At 42.5% G+C, this 20,155-nt stretch overlaps 1 protein-coding gene across 2 annotated transcripts in view; it reads left to right on the forward strand.

The window, feature by feature from the left end:
- enpp1 (ectonucleotide pyrophosphatase/phosphodiesterase 1) overlaps positions 1-20,155 on the forward strand; it is a 122,757-nt gene that overhangs the window by 80,933 nt on the left and 21,669 nt on the right. For both annotated transcript variants that reach the window (XM_060914219.1, XM_060914220.1), the window contains 4 exons: positions 13,960-14,068; positions 18,709-18,840; positions 19,032-19,063; positions 19,181-19,308. In XM_060914219.1, the coding sequence (XP_060770202.1) occupies positions 13,960-14,068; positions 18,709-18,840; positions 19,032-19,063; positions 19,181-19,308 (401 nt within the window). The remainder of the gene's footprint in view (positions 1-13,959; positions 14,069-18,708; positions 18,841-19,031; positions 19,064-19,180; positions 19,309-20,155) is intronic.

Consider the following 20,155-nt stretch of genomic DNA (forward strand, 5'->3'; position numbering starts at 1 on the left):
AATAACACAAGTACACTTTACAACATGAAAACTCAGGACTTGAGGGGGGAGGGGGTAAGGGGGGAGGGGTGGAGGTAGAGGTAACCCAGTGCAAGCAAGCAGCCGTCCGGTCCTGCAGCCATGACGGCGCTGGTCGTGCACCCGCTTGTCACACTGGGGGTAAAAGCGGCGACCGTGGGAAGTGGGGGAAGGAATGCAAGAGCGTCTCACTGCAGTGATCTTCAGGGGGAGGAGTTGTTCCAGCAACGGCCTTGGCCAAGGCCAGTGCTGTCTGAGGGAGCTGAAAGCAGATAAGATTGGGATTGTTTGGTCTTGGGGTGAGTAGACGCATTCTTTTACACGACTAGTCTGTTTGTCCGTTCTGGTCTCCAAATCAATCCATTTCCTTTGCAAAGCCAAAAGCTTCTCCATGATGTTATCCATGTTGCGGTTCAAGTTCTGAATAGCCACAGTCTGAGTGCCGACAGCTTTGCCCACCGCTTCAATCATGTCGGGCAGCTTTATGGGGCTTTGGACAGCTGTCACCGTTTTCTGATTTCCTCGATAAACCAGGGCAATGCCTAATCCAATCAGCAAAAGACCTGTAATCATGGTTCCGAATAGGTAGATGTCTTCAATGTCCTCCACAGAAAGAACTGCCAGGCACACGACCTGCCACTTCTCCCACGCGTCCATCGTGTAGCCAGCTGCGAACGTTCTGGCACAACAGGCCGGTTCCCCCGAACCCAGGCTTCTCATCAAGAAAATTGTCAGTTGCGTTAAGAGACCAGTTTATCAATTCCAGGATTTTTTAGTTTGGAGAGCAGTGTAGAGAGAGTCTCTCAAAAGTATAGACAGTAGACAGATGAGACACGAGGCGCAAAGCAGGGAAGATAAGGGAGAGGAGAGGCAGAGAGATGCGACCACCTTCCGTGAGAGCACAGAGAAATGGTACCTTCACACACATGCAACTCACCCATGCTGTGGACACCAGTGCACCCCCACACCATCACAGATGCTGGCTTTTGCACCTTTCTCTGATAACAAACTGGATGGACATGTTCACCTTTGGCACTGAGAACTGGATGTCCAGTTTCCCCGAAAACAAGCTGAAATGTAGACTCATCTGACCACAGCTCATGTTTCCATTGTCTTTTGATCCATCTGAGATTATTTCAGTTTTCTGAAATACTCCCAAGCCCATGTGGCTGTACTTGTCACATTAGCATGACAGTTTCTCAGGCAGTGCCGCCTGAGGGCTCGAAGGTCATGCACGTTCAACAGTGGTTTCCGACCTTGTCCGTTACGCATTGTGATGTCTCCGAATTCCCTGAATCTTTTGATAATATGATGTACTATAGCTTTTGAAAGACCTAAAATCTTGCACTGAGAAGTTATTTTTGAATTGACTAATGATTTTCTTATGAATTTTGGCACAAAGGAGTGAGCCATGACCCATCCTTGCTTGCAAAGACTGAGCCTTTGGTATATGCTCCTTTTTATATCCAATCATTATACCTTCGCCTGTTATCAATTAACCTGCTTATTGTGTAATCTTCCAGAATGATGTTACTTGAATATCCTATAAACTTTTCAGTCTTATTTTGCCTCTGTCACAACTTTTTTTTTTTTTTTTTATGTGTTGCAGGCATCAAATTCTAACTATTTATATTTACAACATACAATTCAGTTAGTCAGGAAAACTATTGAAAATCTTTTTTGAACATTTGCCAGTTAAATAAAGGTTTGTGTGACTTAACAAATCATAGATTTTTGTTTTTAGTTTTTATTTTATTTTGTTTCATTTTGGAAAATATCCCAACTTTTCTGGAAATGGTGTGTGTGTGTGTGTGTGTGTGTGTGTTGGGGGGGTATATTTCTGTGTGGTCTGTGGGGGGGGGGGGGTGCATTTGTGGGTGGCTGGGTAGGTGAACTACTAGGCAAGACTTCAGGAAAGAATCGGGGTTTTCTCTCTCTCTCTCTCTCTCTCTCTCTCAAAAAAAAAAAAAGGCAGACCTTGCAGAGCTGTTGTCTTCCTATGTGCAATCACATTGGTTGTCTGGAACACACACAAAGCATTAAACAAGTAATATTCAACCATACAGGAACAGAACATTAGATTATTAGATTAGTCCTGTGCACACGTGATCTTTTGTTAGGAGAGGCAAGGTTAGGCCTCAGTCAACTTTATGCAATAAGGGATACAACAAGGTACTATATATGGAATACTGACATTGCTGAGCTAAAATTTGCACACTGTGAAATATTTTGGGTGCATTTAACTATGTGGTGTCATGTCATCATACCCTATTAGAGACCCAAAGATACAAGATTACCTTGTTATTCAGTTTGTCGAGAAGAGTCAACCCTGCTCCAAAGGCCCACTTCATGACCTGTGCAGTCTAATGGTCTTTGCTGCATGTGCATCCAGTGAGGAGAAAAAAAGTCTCCTTGAGAGGAGTTCCTGTGATTCTGTAAAACTCTGCGCAGACCTATTATTGGACACATGCAGTATTTTTAGGCAGACTAAAATATACAAAGGTATAGTAATTCAAAATAAACTTCATCAAAGTTACTTCAAATCTATGCACTTACCTGCTCTTCCATAAACAATGCCGTCCATCACATCAAATATCAGGTGGTTCTTCCGCTATGTCCTTCCTTCATATTGCAAACGTCAGTTCCATTTTGGAGTTGATGGATGCCAGTTTGGGTTGTTTCTTCTTTTCTTACTGTAGAGTGTCACTTTCATTTTGTAGAGATGCCTCAGACTGCCTAGCTGGAATGTCAGGGAGAAAGTTCACCTCACGTCCTCTTGCTTTCTTCAAATGATGCCTGGAATCTTCAAGTCTTTTCTCGTTTACTTTGACTTCACTGCAACCTGCTGCTCGTAATTCCTGGTGGTAATTACCAAGCTTAAATTTGATGCTCACGGTCCAGCTATCATAGCATGTTCCCATGCTTGGACCTTTGAGACATGGATGCTTGTCAGTGAATGCAGCAGCCACCAACTCCAGCTCTTTCTTGTTTGGGTATGCCTTATAAGAAAAATAGTGAGTGCTACGGCATTCAAGATGTCCATTTTCATCCCCCTAGGAACTGTAAGCAGTGTTCCATCTTTTCTGAAGATCTCATTCCCCTTGGTAAGTCTCAATTCAACATCATATGAAAATGTAGAAACAGAGAAAGGAGAAGGCTACTGCTATGAATTTTCATGCTGTCTAAGAGCCATGCACGAGGGACGTGAGGTTGAGCTGGACGATATAAAAGACAGCATACTGGAAGTCTCCAGGGAGTATATGGAGGTGACATCATCCAATTCTTCAGATACCTTGGTGATTATTTTCAGTACAGGTCTTTCTGGAGGAAGCTCAGATGTGTCAGTCAAATTAGAGTTCATTTCCAAATTCAGGATCCTCAAACTGAATTTCAAAGTCATGCATGAGTTGGAGCCTATCTCAACAAATAGTTTTCAAGTGATTGAGTTGAAGGTTTCAGTTAGATTGAGTCTTCCAATGTGATCAGCATCCTGCACAACAAAAAACATGTACTATGAGAACAAAAGGACAAACAGAATTTGGTTGAAGGCAATATTTTTGACAGTCTTTCCACAAAATCGAGTCATACATGAGCTGATGGCTCTACACGCCTCGTCGGCTGAGTTGGCTATAAGCCAGGTATGACAAGATTGAGTGGAATAATTGTTTTATTACATCTACATTCACTGGATTTTGATGAACAGAAAATTTTTCAAAAATTAAAAATTTTCAAAAACTCTGAATTTTTTGAAAATTCATTGAATAAAAACTTTATACAAAACATCTGACAATTTACGCTTAGAATGTAAACAAACCAGTGAAATAACAGTAGCAATTTGTGAAAATGCAATAATAATAATTATTGAAAAATTAATAAAAGATGCATTTTTACCATCAAATATTTTTATTCCATATTTTTTTGTATTTTTGGGGTTTTGTTTTTGAGTGGAGTTTTTATTTTGTCCTCGGTTGGTTCAGCAACACGCTCTGCCGTTTTTGTTTTTCTCTACTCACGGTATATGAGCTGATATCCTAGTTGTAGAGTAGCCACACGATTGCTCATATCCAGTGAATGTGAATAAAATAATTTACAGTATCTCTACTACTGAAACACCACATTTCATAATAACCTTGCACGCGCACACGTGTGTGCACACGCCACACACAATTCGACTAGCTTTCATCAATGTTGCACCAATATAAAATTTAGTGAAGAGAAAACCTCTTTAAGGACATAATTGCCTTTCCCTGAGCTATGTATGATGATAGAGTTTAGGGATCATTTATGTCCTCTGTTTCAAGAATTTCAATTGTGCCCATTTCAGAAACCTCCTAATACCTGTATTGCTCAATATTACCATGAGTAAAGCTTTCTACAGATGAAAGACTCTGTTACCTCTCACAAGTACACTGAGAGTCCTCAAAATCTCTGGCAACCCACTGAGATCTCCAGAGGACAAAACCATGTCCTCACTATAGCGAATACCATACAGTTGTAGATCAGAAGTAAGGTTTACAATTTCCCTCTGAGGATACTTTTACTGTACTGCAGCCTTTTGCTGCACATTTAGTGTGCATGTTCTGACTTTTTTTTTTCCCCTTACACAGACAGAGGGGGAGGAAAGAGACTAGGACTGTTCGGGTAATGGGCTAACCTAAATCGGTGTTTAGTTGCCATGGTCTGGAGGATAATTTTAAAATTGTGTACATCACTTACAACCCTTTTAAAGTAGCTATGTTTTGCCTCAAACATCATTGTCCACAGCTCTACCAATGGGCCAAAGCACTGAAGCAGATGGGCATAGTGCTCAATATAGTGATGTTTAGGTCTCAGTTTGAGACCTGAGAATGTCTCTCTAATCAGCTGCCTGTGATCTAGAATCTTTCACTCTAGCCAGGACACACATACTGCTGAGAACTTTGCTGACACAACCAACTCAACATGGTCTTTTAAGTCCATCAAAATCTCCCATGATGGCTCATGCCCTGGTACATAACCAACAGTCATTAATGGCAAAAAACAAAGCAACACCCAGTTCTCATGCCCATTCCCATGTACTGTTTTTTTTTTTTTTTTTTTTTTTTTTTGCAAAGCAAGACTGTGTAATTATTTGGCTTTGTTCACCTTATCAGAATGCTTCTAAGGGACAGACTTGATGCACTTGTTAAAAGTATCAAGAGTGAAATATCTCTTTCATGGGTTCTTTCAAACAAACTGAGAAGTCATGAAACAAGTCCCTCAAAAAAAGTCATGTAATAGATCTGGTGGAACCCAGGCACTTAGCAAGGGGCTTTTTTTTTTTTTAACACCCAGTTTACTGCTCAGCTGATCATTGTCTTTCAGTTCTTCTATGATGGAATTGTGTTGTTCAATAGTTCCTAGTGGAAAACAACTAGCATCCAGAGTCTCTGTTATAAAATCTACACAAATTTTGAGCTTGAAAGCTTTCTTGAAAATCAGCAAGGCTGTGGGCTCCAAGATTGTCAGCACATACACAATACACGGTTCCCTGAGGTTATTACTGGGATGTTTTACAAACACATCTTGCTGCTCTAAATGACTTATGTCTTTCACCAGTGGATCAAAGAAATTATCATAGCCAAATCTCTATCAGTTTTTTTCCCCAAACAGAGCAAGTTGTATTGAGGCAAGAGTGGACCAGAATTTCGCTGGTAAATTCAATAGCACCCAGTAAACAGCAATGATCTTATGGACCTTCTAACCAACCGATTATAGATCTCAAAGTCGTCAATGTAGACACCAACTGAAATGTAATTACTCTGACAGCCTAAAAGCAAATTTTCTTTGAAATACTGGTTGCTACATGTAGACTTGTATTGCCCAGGCAACTCCTCATCAACAAAAACTACTTTTTCCAAGACATCTACTCTGTTCAACAAAACCTCTTTTAACACTGAGAAATAAAAGTGTTTTGGTGCAAACTATCATAAAGATATTCAACTGGGTCGATCACTTGAAAATGCTCTTTAAAATATGCTATCCTTTTGTGTTCTGTTTAAAGCCTGCCTTTTTCTGCAGTGCTCAAAGGTAAGGGATTTTTGTGCATCGCTTCTGCTATCAGTTCTGATAGCTCTTCTGTTAATGAGTCATCAATATTATACTTCTTTAAAAGGTCTTTGATTTAATCCATTTGCTGCAAGCCTGGAGAGATACAATGTTATTGAATCCACTTAATATTTCTTGGGTTGCACTTTTTGAAATGTGCAATATACTCTGTATGTGCAGTATCAGTGAGACAAGTTTGTGTTCAGTTTCATAGTCTACAGGCTCTGAGTAAGAGGTTGTTTCAGGTAAAGGGAGAACTACTAAAATATCATCACTTAAGAGTTGGGGATCAGGCTGAGGATCATCTCCTTCTGCAGACCAGGGCAGTTCAGTGTTCCCAGACACCTCCCACTGTTGCATACCCCCACCACCGGACTCAGGCCGGGGAGCTGTCTGGCCTACAGCGACACACACACACACACACACACACACACCATGGGAGAGGTAGTCCGCCATCGCCATCTGCACCCCTGGCCTGTGAACCACCATGAACTTAAAGGGCTGCAAAGCTAGATATCAATGAGTGAGTGATCCATGCATTGGCATCCTTCATGCAGTGGAGCCAATGGAGCAGGGTGTGATCCAAGCAGAGGGTGAAAGGGCATCCCAGCATATAGTACCAGAGGGTGAGGACTGCCCAATTAATGGCCAAGCACTCTTTTTCAATGGTGCTGTACTTGGTCTCTTGCATGGAGAGCTTGCAGCTTATGTATAGCACCAGGTGCTCCTCTCCTTCCACCATTTGGGACAAAACAGCCCGCAGCCCTCTGTCTGGTGTGCTGGTCTGCAAAATAAAAAGGCGAGAGAAGTCAAGGGAGTGTAAAAGTGGCCCATCACACAATGTGGCTTTTACCTGGATGAAGGCCTGTTGGCATGGCTCCATCCACTGGACCAGATCAGGTACTCCCTTTTTAGTGAGATCAGTCAGCAGGCTGGTGATGTCTGAATAACTAGATACAAACCTGTGATCGTAGCCAGCCAGCCCCAGGAACTGTCTTTCCCTCTTTTTGGCCTCAAGCAGGTCGCAATCGCTGCGGTCTTATCAATTTTGGGACACACTTGCCCATGACCCAAGTGGAGGCCCAGACACCATACTTCCACCTGCTTAATTGCACACTTCTTTGGGTTAGCTGTGAGCCCCCACACCTTAACAACTCCACCACGGCTCTGAGGTGTTTTATGTGCTGTGGACAATCGTTACAGTATATAATAATGTCATTAAGGTAGGCCACAGCATGTGGGCTGAGGATTTTGTCCATGAGTTGCTGGAACATCGCAGGAACCCCGAATAACCCAAACAGAAGGGTGATAAATTGGTGTAAATTGAACGGAGTGGAAAAGGCCGGAGGGGGGGTTGTTTTGGTTTTGGGTCCCTTTGTCAGATCCAGTGTCAAGTAAAAACAAGCCACACCTAACTGATCAAGCAGTTCATCAATGCAAGGCATCAGATATACATTGAATTTTAGACACCACATTGACCTTTTGATAGTCTACACAGATCCAGAACAACCCATCAGTCTTGGGGACTTAAACTCCTTGATTATTCCCATCTTCAGCATGGCCTTGAGTTTATCTCAAACGACAGTTTTCTTGTGTTCGGGTAAGCAGTAGGGGCCGCCACGCACCACCACCCCTGGGGGCATCTCGATTTGGTGTTCTATGAAGTGAGTGCAATTGGAAAGAAGCAAGAACAAGTCAGAAAACTCAATTTGCAATCTGATAATCTCTGTGACTTGGGCCGGCAAAAGGTGGTCTCCACAGGGGCCCAGGGATTGTGCAGTGGATTTCATTTTTACCTCTGGCCCCAGCTCCTCCCTCTCCAGAACTACCGTTGCCAATGCCACAGGGACCCCCTTGTTCGATAGTTTGAGCAGATTGAGGTGGTATATCTGCTGCACCCTGCTTCTATCCGTTTGCTTCACCTCATAGTCAATGTCCCTGACTTGTCATGTGACCTCAAAGAACCCATGCCACTTGGTGAGTAATTTAGAGCTTGATGTGGGGAAATAATGAGAACTTCATCTCCCAGTGTGAATTCTCTAAGGCGCACACCCCTGTTGTACAGCTGGGACTGACATTCTTGCACCTGCAACAAATTCTCCTGGGTTAGGTGGCTGAGTGTGTAGAGTTTTGCACACAGGTTGAGAATTGTACTGAATTTCACTTTTACTGTCGGAAGGCCCCTCCTCCCAATTTTCCTGTATGATGTCTAAGATGCCCTGAACCTTATGCCCATATAATAATTCAAAGGGGGAGAACTCCATGGAGGTTTGTGAGACCTCTTGTACTGTGAATAACAGGGGCTTGAACCACTTATCTCCGTTACAAGTGTCTTCGCACACAAACTTACGAATTAAGCTCTTAAGAGTTCAGTTAAATCAGTTGACCAAGCCGTTTGTTTGTAGATGATAAATGCTGGTGTCAATTGATTTGATTTAACCCCTAGTAACTAGTAGAGTTTGCAAAGTGTATGTGTGACACAGTGCTTTGATCAGTCAAAATTTCTTTCAGAATCCTGACTCAGGAGATAATTTTAAACAGTGCCTCTGTGACACTGCGTACAGAAACATTACACAACACGTCTTCTGGGTATCGCATTGCATAGTCCGTCATGACTAAAATAAAATGATGCCCTCATGCAGTCCAATCTAATGGCCTGACAAGATCCATCACAATTCTTCTTTCAAAGGGGGTCTCACTTACGGGAAGAGGGCTCAATGGTGCTTCTGGGGAGGCCGCTGGATTTACCACTTAGCACTCACAATATGCCGCACACCACCAGCATACATCCCCGCCAATCCCTGGGCCGTAAAATCAGGCCATGAGTCTAGTTAATGGTTCATCTTGCCATAGGTGTCTGGCCATGGGGTTATAATGAGCCACATGAAAAGGAGTTTCCTGCAGCCTTTTTGTATCAATAACTGGGTTATTTGCTCTCCAGTTTGAGTGTCCTGCATCATGCAATATAATCTGTCTTTTAATTATGGAAAGGTATGGGTGGGAGAGTGCAGCTTTAAGCTGGAGATCCTGCCCATCGAATACTCTTACTTGGTCAAAAGCATGCCGCAGAGTCTCGTCTCGCACCTGCACCAGAGGGAAATCCATTAGGGAACCCCTAGAGAACAGAGAGGGCTAATACACTCTCCACTCTCCATGTCACTATGATGTGGGGCTGAAGTAGACAGCTCTGGGACGGCTTCACCAGATAACGGCACACTGGGATCCCCCCATGATGCGCTACTGCAGGACCCACCCACCAACCACCACTCACTCTATTAGGTTCCTAAACTCCAGCCAATCCATCCACAGAATTAGTGGGTAGGTGAGGCGTGGGCTAACCAACGCCTCAACTCTATAATTTGTTCCCCAAAGTTGGATTTTTATTGGTACAGTGTCTTGAAAGTATTCATCCCCCTTGGTGCTTGTCCTGTTTTGTTGCATTACAAGATGGAATTAAATTTGTTTTTGTTTTTTGTTTTATTTGTTTGTTTGTTTTTTGGGAGGGGGTTAGTGCAATTTGATTTACACAACATGCCCACCACTTTAAAGGGGCAAATTGTTTTATTGTGACACAAACAATAAGATTTAAAAACTGAAATCTGGAGTGTGCATAGGTATTCATCCCCTTTCACATGAAACCCCTAAATAAGAGCTGGTCCAACTAATTCGCTTCGTAAGTCACAAAATTAGTTGATTTAAAATCCACCTGTGTACAAAGTGTCACATGATCTGTCACATGATGTCTGTATAAATCAACCTGTCCTGGAAGGACCCTGACTCTGCAACACTACTAAGCAAGCAACATGAAAACCAAGGAGCCTCCAAACAGGTCAGAGACAAAGTTGTGGAGAAGCATAGATCAGGGTTAGATTATAAAAAAAAAAAAATCCCAAACTTTTTGTGATTTCCAATACAGAAGCATGCCTGTATGTGATGCAGTGCCATCTAAGGGCCCGAAGATCACGGGCACCCAGTATGGTTTTCCAGCCTTGACCCTTACGCACAGAGATTCTTCCAGATTCTCTGAATCTTTTGATGATGATATGCACTGTAGATGATATGTTCAAACTCTTTGCAATTTTACACTGTCGAACTCCTTTCTGATATTGCTCCACTATTTGTCAGCACAGAATTAGGGGGATTGGTGATCCTCTTCCCATCTTTACTTCTGAGAGCCGCTGCCACTCCAAGATGCTCTTTTTATACCCAGTCATGTTAATGACCTATTGCCAGTTGACCTAATGAGTTGCAATTTGGTCCTCCAGCTGTTCCTTTTTTGTACCTTTAACTTTTCCAGCCTCTTATTGCCCCTGTCCCAACTTTTTTGAGATGTGTTGCTGTCATGAAATTTCAAATGAGCCAATATTTGGCATGAAATTTAAAAATGTCTCACTTTCGACATTTGATATGTTGTCTATGTTCTATTGTGAATACAATATCAGTTTTTGAGATTTGTAAATTATTGCATTCCATTTTTATTTACAATTTGTACTTTGTCCCAACTTTTTTGGAATCGGGGTTGTAATACACACTGAGGAAAGTGCTATTCACCCACTTCTGTATGCATGAACTCATAGAAGCCCATGGTTAGCTAATGTCGCTGTGATTGACAGAGGAGAGAGAGTTATGCCACTCCTCCCTCCCTGAGAGCACAGCCAAATTTAGCTCTCTTGAGCTCCCGGCCATTGATGGCTGTGGCATCATCGAGATTCAGCGTAGCGTTCTCTGGGGATAATTTAACACAAATGAAAGGTGATTTGGAAAAATTGCATGAGATAAAGAAGTTAAACCAAATAAATCAACATTTTTGTATTTTACAAATAAACATTAACTGTCTTTGTCCACTAATAAGGGCTTAGCAGATTGAGACAGATTAAATTATTTATAATAATGTTCCACACGGGGCGGCACGGTGGTGTAGTGGTTGGCGCTGTCCCCTCACAGCAAGAAGGTCCTGGGTTCGAGCCCCGGGGCCGGCGAGGGCCTTTCTGTGTGGAGTTTGCATGTTCTCCCCGTGTCCGCGTGGGTTTCCTCCGGGTGCTCCGGTTTCCCCCACAGTCCAAAGACATGCAGGTTAGGTTAACTGGTGACTCTAAATTGACCGTAGGTGTGAATGTGAGTGTGAATGGTTGTCTGTGTCTATGTGTCAGCCCTGTGATGACCTGGCGACTTGTCCAGGGTGTACCCCGCCTTTCGCCCGTAGTCAGTTGGGATAGGCTCCAGCTTGCCTGCGACCCTGTAGAAGGATAAAGCGGCTAGAGATAATGAGATGAGATGTTCCACACGTCCAAATAGAACAGCTGTAAACATATAATGGTGTACTGTAAACTACTGGAATTTTTTTTTTCTACACAAAATCTAGGGGAAAAAATAGACTGAATCATTTTAATGGATTATTTATAGTGTTGGGTAGGTTTTGTGCAACCCAGAGATTGACTTAGTAATTATTTTAGTCTCAGTGTCACTAGAGACCATGTAGTTGCTGCCGCCCCTTACCCCCTCCTCCATCACTGTCAGGTGTGTATACTCCATAATGTTCAGGGCTGGTCCTCCATCACTATCAGGTGTGTGTGTGTGTGTGTGTGTGTGTGTGTGTGTGTGTGTGTGTACACTCAGTAACAGGGTCAGGGCTGGATCTTGGAAAGGGCAGAGCACACAGCTCCATGGTCCACCAGACTACTGTGCTTGCCGTTCTGCCAGTTTACATATCAAAAGCATGAGGTCATTGATCATTGGCTAATATTAGATCTCGTGGGTAATGTCAGGTGCATGATATTAAGATGAACTATTTAAAATTGAGTCCAAAATTTTGCTCAAAAGAGATGGCATGCTAAGAAAGTGTGAAACATTTTGAAAAAGGTACCAAATTTGGCAAGTTTTTAGCCAGACACACCTGTAGCTGATGCTACTGTGGAAAGGAGTGCCAAGTTTTTGGCAGTTCCACTGATATCTTTCCTGAGATTCTCACTGCTTTGGCATTTTAACATTTACACATTTTTTTTAACTACTCATAATTTCTTCACTCTTCCTTATACCCTGTATCAGCTCCTGTATTTTTTCTTTCCTTTTCCACTTGCCTCTAAAAGAGAATATTTTTGCTTAAAGAGAGCAAATGGAGACTATTCTGAACGGATCTGCTCGAAATCCTCATCAGGCAGTGACACCAAATGTAAGTAACACCTGCAGTATTTCAGCATTGTCCAACTTGACCTTATTCAGTGTCCTGAGTGATGATTACACACGTGGACAAATTTGCTCTTACCTTTACAGCTCATTGAAACAATGCTGTATTTCTCCTGAAAACTGATGAAATTAAAAGCAATTTTCTCATGTATACTCACATGCCTTTGGTATGTCATGGAGTAAAGCAAAAAAGTGTGAAAAGTGATAAATTATTGCTTATTCTTATTATTATAAGGAGAAAATTTAGAAAACTAGCACAAGGTTTGCTATGGTGAGCATGACTTTCATCCTTTGTGCTCTGTGAGTGAAGGAAGAGTTGTCAAAGCGTTGTGTGTGCAGTTAAGATTGATTTGTTGTCCCAAATGCAGGACAAAGGCTACTGATTTTCAATAGTTAAGAGTTGGTCAACCTGACAGAGATTGTGTGTGTTGTAAGAAAAAGATGATCAGTGATGCATCCATCCATATACCTGTTACAGTGCTGTAATAGAAGGGAGATGTCTGGATGCATGGGAACTACACTGTGACCGTGGATGCATGGAACTACACCAATAACCAGTGTATCTGCCATAATTGTGTTTTGAAAAAATATTTTTGTTTTAGTCTGTTTTCAGTCCGTTTCCCCAAAAGTTTTACGTCCACAGCGGACATGAAAATTAAGAAAGAAAGAAAGAAAGAAAGAAAGAAAGAAAGAAAGAAAGAAAGAAAGCTGGATGTGAACACTTTACTGAAAAAAGGGAACATGTGCTCAATCAGATTTAAAGGAAAATATGTACAGTTTGCATAAATATTTCATTTCTCATCAAGATATGATTTCATTACTTGTACTAAATTTAATTTAAACATGTATCTAATCTACTCTGAATTATGTGCAGTGACTGTGAGCAATGTACATAGTATTAACTGGATCCAATTACGTTACAAAGTCTCACAAGGGCCTCATTTTGGCACTGACGGGAAGGAATGACTATTAAATTAACCTGATTAAATCATGTGTGGTACTGTAGTACAGTGTGGAACATCATTGCTTCACAGGTCTTGGGTTTGACCCTCAGCTTGGGTGACTGCACAGAGGTTAATTTTTACATGATCAAATCCTATTGGCTGTACAAAAACAAATTGTGTTAATGCAATTCAGTTAATTCACGTGGAGCCAATGAGTTAAGTAAATTCATTTTACTTTTTATTTCCATGTGGGTGTCTGATCCATAACCTTTACATAATTTCCAGCATTTTGTTTTGAAAATATGAGCATAAACCACACTTTCCTGGCTGTCCCAGTCTCTCTTCTATAAAGTAAAGTAGTTCATAAAGTAGTCAAACATGAAAACAAATTGCTTAACACAAAAAATATAATTTCTGCCATCTTGGAATTTTAAAGATCATGTTACAATCCTACAGTATGTCTGCATTTTTCAAAGCCACATTTTCGATTATTGGAGCAATGCATTTTAAAATTATCCAAATAACTTCAATAATTGAAAATGACATTTTGGTGTGAATGGAAAGGCAAAACAGATGAGAAGGGATGCATTTCCAAACATATCCATATTAGTGCTGACTATATCAACATTTATAAGATACTCAACTTGTATTCAACAGACAGTTCAAATGTCATGTCATATGTGGTGAAGGTTTTTTTGTTTTGTTTTTTAAACACAAAAAATATCTTTGTTGCAACTTTGTGTTTTAGGTGGTTGAGGCTCTATTGAAGGTTGATGAGATTATGCGGTTGATAATGGATGGTCTCAAGCAGAGAAAACTCCATAAATGTGTAAACCTGGTTCTCCTGTCAGATCATGGTAATTATATTGTGATGACTATGCCTTTTTATTCCTTTTTTTTTTCAAAATTTTGTGATCATGTGTGTATATTACACCAATCAGCCATAAATTTAAAAACACTCACAAGTAAAGTGAGTTACTTGCCAGTAGCCCTTGGTGAGGTCCAGGGTGGAGATGAACCAGGCCCTCCTGAGCCTGTCAACTAGTTCATCTACTCTGGGCAGGGGATAGCTGTCGAAGTGTGAGACCGCGTTGAGCTTCCTGAAGTCGTTGCATAGTCTCAGAACTTCCACAGAGCTTGGGTACTGCCATGATAGAGCTTGACCAGGGGCTGGTGGACTCCTCGATGATGCCACTTCACAGGATTTGTGCCATCTTAATCGCATGATGATGGACCTCTGGGATGCGATAGAGGTGTTGAAGAATCACAAACCGGGGGGTCCAGAATTTGTGCAGGATCAGGTGGGTCTGACCTGATTCTGCTGTAAATACATCAGCATACTGACCCAGCAGCTCTTACAGTTCTTGGCGCTGTCGGCCAGAGAGGTCTTCTCCCAGCTGGAACAGTGCATGCCCTGGAGGATCTGGGGACACAAGGGCGTGGGCTGAGAGCAGAGGAAGGAGCTGAATCCAGCACTTTAACAGATTTAATATGATATACTTGTGCATCTCAAACAATTAGAACATCATGAAAAAGTTCAGTATTTTCGATCAGTTATTTAAGAAAGTGAAAACTTAATATATTCTAGACTCATTACATGTAAACTAAAATGTTTCAAGCATTTTTCTACTTTAATTTTGATAATTATGGCCTACAACACAAAAAATAATCATATCTTAAAATATAATATTTCATTTCAAGCTTGAATAAAACAGTATAAATACCGTGTACCTCTCGGTTTTGTTCAGTACATGCAACCGCTATCATTAGGAAGACTGCTGACTTGATAGTTGTCCAGAAGATGATCATCGACACCCTCCACAAGGAAAGTAAGCCACAGAAGGTCATTGTTGAAAAGGCTGGCTGGACAACAGGGATGACCACAGCCTTGAGAGGATTGTTAAAGTTGATTCAAGAACTTGGGAGAGCTTCACAAGGAGTGGACTGAGGCTGGAGTCAGTGCATCAAGAGCCACCATGCACAAATGTCTTCAGGAAAGTGGCTACAACTGTCACATTCCTCATCTCAAGCAACTCCTGAACCAGAGACAACATCTAAAGCATCTTTCCTGGGTTAAGGAGAGAAAGAACTGGACTGTTGCTCAGGGGTCCAAAGTCCTCTTTACAGATGAAAGTAAATTTTGCATTTCATTTGGAAATCAAGGTCCTAGAGTCTGGAGGAAGAAGGGAGAGGCACAGAATCCAAGGTGTTTGAAGTCCAGTGTGAAGTTTCTGCAGTCTTATCATGATTTGGGGTGCCATGTCATCTGCTGGTGTTGGTCCACTGTGTTTTATCAAGTCCAAAGTCAATGCAGCTGTCTACCAGGAGATTTTGGAGCACTTAATGCTTCCATCTGCTGACAAGCTTTATGGAGATGCCAATTTCTTTTTCCAGCAGGACTTGGCACCTTCCCACAGTGTCAAAACTAATCATCAATCAAAATTAAAACAAAAAAAGGCTTTAAATATTTCACTTTACATGTAATTAATATTGAATATATGAAAGTTTACCTTTTTTAATTAAATTATAAAAAAATGAACTTTTTCATGATATTCTAATTGTTTGAGATGCACTAGTATCTCATACTGAGTGTCTTTGTGCTTACCTGGCTGTTGCAGGCAGCACTGGCCTGATACACTCAGCCACCATGAAGGGACCTTGCCACCATGTAAGGAACTTGCAGTTGGTACTGGGGATGAGTACTAGCACTCAATCAAGGGACTGGAACTCCTGGGACTGGGCAGAGCAGTTGTAGTGGTGGCGCTGCTCAGCCTGGGCAGCGAGTATGTGCTGGTGCATGATGGGGACCATTTTATCAATGCGCTTCTGCATCTCTCTCACATATTTCTATTGTCATCCTGAACAGTGAGGACTGCTCTTCCCAGGCTTCCTTGGCCACGTCTAGGAGTCCCTGGGGCCTTCTCCCAATCAGCAGCTCAAAGGAGGTGAAGCCAGTGGACGTTTGGGGCATTTTCTGGATGGAAAACCAGACATAGGGCAAAAGGAGGTCCCAGTTCCAGATGTGTTCATCCACTACTCACCAGAGTATCCTCTTCAGGGTCTAGTTGAATTTCAAACAGTTCGTCGGTTTGGGGATGGTACGCCACTGTATGAAACTGCCTGACCTGCAACAGCCAACACAAATTCGACATTAATTTTGATATGAATGGGGTACCTTGATCAGTGAGAATGTCTTTGGGGAGCCCCATGCAGGAAAACAGCAGAACCAGTTCCCTGACTATATTCTTGGAGGTGGCTTTTCACAGGGGGACTGCCTCGGAGTATCAAGTGGCATAGTCCATGATGACAAGGATATGTTCATGGCCCTGGGCAGACTTGGGAAGGGAACCCACCAGATCAATGTCCACTCTATGGAAGGGAATGCTGATGATTGGGAGAGGTATGAGCGGAACAGGCGTTCAGGGGTGGTGCACTAACATTGGGGCATCACTGGCAGACCTCCACATTCATCCCCAGCCAGAGGAACCAGTTTTTGATTTTTTTCAAGGGTGCTCTGGCTCTCCAGGTGACTGCCCAAGGGGTGGGAGTGGACCAAGTGCATCACTGCATCCACCTTGGAGTGGGGAACCACCAGTAGGTCCTTGCCTTGGCCACACTGTTCTGTATGCTGGTAGACTAGGCTCTGGCAGACCAGGAAGTAGGAGTTGGGGATTGGCTGCCCTGGCTGCTGGGCTTTGTCCTCAATAAAGCGCACCTGCCCAATTTTTCAGCTGCTTGTCCTGCTTCTGCCTAAAGTTCCCTGCGTGTGTCACCTGCTTAAATGCACATGAGAGTGGGTTAGAGGTGGTGTGTGATTTCACCTTTAACAGTGCAGTCCTAAGCTTCCTCGTGTTCCCCAGCCAGGCACATGTCTTGGGGTGGTGGCGTGCTGTCCAGAGGTCTCCGTGGGGCCTGATATCTCCTCCTCATCCTCCTGGTGGTAGGCAGCTCCCCTCGAGAATCCAGGCCAGTCCCGAACTAGGAGGACCTATTGGGTACCATACCTACAGACACTTTCCACTCGCCTCCTGTCATCCCTAATGCAGATGTAAGTGGTGACCAAGGTGTGTCCCCATGCATGCAGGTGACCTTGATGATACTGCAGTGTCCTGCAGCCTTGGGCAAGACAGAAGGATGGGCTAACATGGTGCTACCGGGGTCCAGGAGGGCTTGCACTGGCCACCCCTCAACCTGCACTGGGGCGCTTGGAAGATGAGGACTAGCAGGTGAATGGATGATGCAGCCAATGAGCCACAGTTTCTGGGCTGTAGTGGGTGAGGGTGGCTTAGACGCAGTAGGCATGGGCTCATCAGCAGGAGAAGGGAGGGTGAGTGGCCCACTGAGGGTGTCGTCGGGGCTCCACAGGGGCCCAGGATAGGGGAGTGCACAGGCCTGGCAGGGTCTGGAGCTGGCTTGTCTTGCTTGTTGATGTCCAGCATTGCCAGGGCACGCTCAAGGGCCTCAACTAGCTCCTCGGGGATCTTGGGTGCTCTCATGCTAATGGCCATGGTTTTGCTGAAGTTCGCACCCAGAGGATCTAATCCATGGTGATCCACTCCATGGTGATCCACTCTGCAACCTGCATGGCTGAGTGCTGCTTGGGTTGCAGCCAACACTTGGTAGTCCTCAGCAAAGTGTCCATTTGGCTGCAAGGGTTGACCTCAGCCCGGTACACCCAGCAATGGAACTCTGTCACAGGCTGGCAGACGGAAAACACACAGTGCCCCAAGTTTTGCTCTTTTAAGAGCTAGTAATCCTCTGTTGAGGCCAGCGGTAGACTGAAGTATGCTAGCTTGGCCTCACTGGTGTAGAGAGGAGCTAGAATCTGGGCCCATTCTTCATCTGGCCACCCCTCCCAAAACGCAGTCTGCTCAAAAGCATATAGGTACACCTTGACACTTCAGGGTCAGCTTGTACAGCAGATGAAGCGCTTCCTGCCAGGGGTCCAGGAGGCAGCCCAGTAGCAGAGAGGCTTTGGTTCATTGCTGCAGCAGCTCCTGGATGGCAATCTGAAGTCCTTTGGTGAGTTCTTGGGTCACCTGCTGTTGCTGGAGGTTGGTCTCCAGGAGGTGCTGCAGGAGTGGTTCCATGTGGGAGGGGGTGCCATGTTCGTGCCAAATTCTCCACCAGTGTGGCACTCGCGGCTGTGGCAGGGAAAACACAGACACACACAACTCAGAGATTTGGTGCAAGATAGCTGAAGGTTTAATGAGAGAGGTTGGGGAAGAGTAAGGGAAGTGAAGCATGCAGGTGCTGGAGGGCCCAAGCTGGCCACAGAAGGGCTAAGAGCAATTCGCTGCTTATGCGACGGTTTTCCCAGGCAAACTTCACGTGTTATGATGATGTAGTCACTCCTACCCAACTGGAAAAATGCCTGAGAGCTTACTCTCAATTTATTTATTATACAAAGAGCCACTCTAAATCTAGCAAAACATCTTATTCCAGTCTCTGTGATTTTTTTTTTTTTTTTTTTTAATATTCTTGCTGTGACAACTAGGAATGGAAGAAGCTTCATGCAAAAAAGCTGTTTATGTGTCATCATACCAGGACAACATTGATGATTTCATAGTCATCCAGGGTCCTGCTGCACGAGTCCGACCCAAACGCCTTCCAGAAGAGTTTTTCACTTGTAAGTCCATACAAAACATTTGTGTCTGTCCTGACATGAATACAATGAACCATATGTTTGTATTGTTGCATGTTTGCAGTGTGTTTGTGTGTTAGTGGCTTTTTATTTATTTATTTATTTATTTATTTTAAAGCATGGCTGTGCATTAATTTTCTTTCTAATTTTTTTTTCTCGGTTTTGTCCTGTGACAGTCAAGTATGAAGAGCTAGTGAAGAATCTGTCGGTATGAATCTCTTATTATGGACAATTAACATTGTTAATAATCTGAAAAGCACTTTTCCCCTTTTTCCAAGTTAATGCATCTTTTTATTCTTTCTTTTCCACCTACATGCATTTGAAGTGCAGAGCTCCTGATCAGCCAATGAAGCCTTATCTAAAAGAGCATCTTCCTAAACGACTCCATTTTGCTAACAATGTCCGTATAGAAAGAGCACATCTCTACATGAAATCTCAGTGGCAAGCAGCCCTGTAAGTATTCACTTTTTTCCATCATTGACAAGAAGCTTGACTGTTGATTTTCTTTTCTTTTAACATTTTAAACATTCGTTTTTAAATTCAGTGGTACCATTTAAAGTAATCATGACAGCGCATTTAGACAAAAGCAAATTTATGAAACAAAATTCACATCTGAGGGGGAAAAGTGTACATTCTAGACAGTCCAAGACATAATACTAACTCTCCCAAAATCCCACCTGACTTTCTCTATTCTAACAAGAAAAAGCAAAAGTAGTCAAATAAAATGTAGAAAACTTTTTGTGAATACAGTACGTGTGTTTGTGTGAGGGAATCACATAGCAATATACTTATTATTATTATTATTATTATTGTTAATAATAATGTTATATAGTGCCATTTACATACAATGATCAAAAGCACTTTGCAATGTCAAAAATAAATATCAATACAACCAATTATCTAAAAAATACAATAGCTAAGAAGATATAATTAAAATGCAATAAAAATTTATTAAAATACAATAAAATAAAGTAGTACCGCCATTAATAATAAAATTAATAAATGAAATCAAAATGCAGCCATAAACAAATGCATCTTCAACTTGCGTTTAAAAACACAAAGTAATTTAATTTCAAGGAGGAAGGCTGTTCCATAAAATTGGTGCAACATAAGTAAAGGACCTAGCACCCTGTGTTTTATGCATGATCTCCCGAGGAACGTCTAACATTAAGCTATTATTAGACCGTACGCAGTATGAGCTCTTCTGCTTAATACTAATTAGATCATTAAGATATGATGGAGCCAGTCCATAAATAGCTTTAAAAGTAAGGACAAGAATCTTAAAAGAAATTCTGTGCAT

This window comes from Neoarius graeffei, chromosome 2 (assembly GCF_027579695.1).
Source record: "Neoarius graeffei isolate fNeoGra1 chromosome 2, fNeoGra1.pri, whole genome shotgun sequence".
NCBI classification, from domain to species: domain Eukaryota; kingdom Metazoa; phylum Chordata; class Actinopteri; order Siluriformes; family Ariidae; genus Neoarius; species Neoarius graeffei.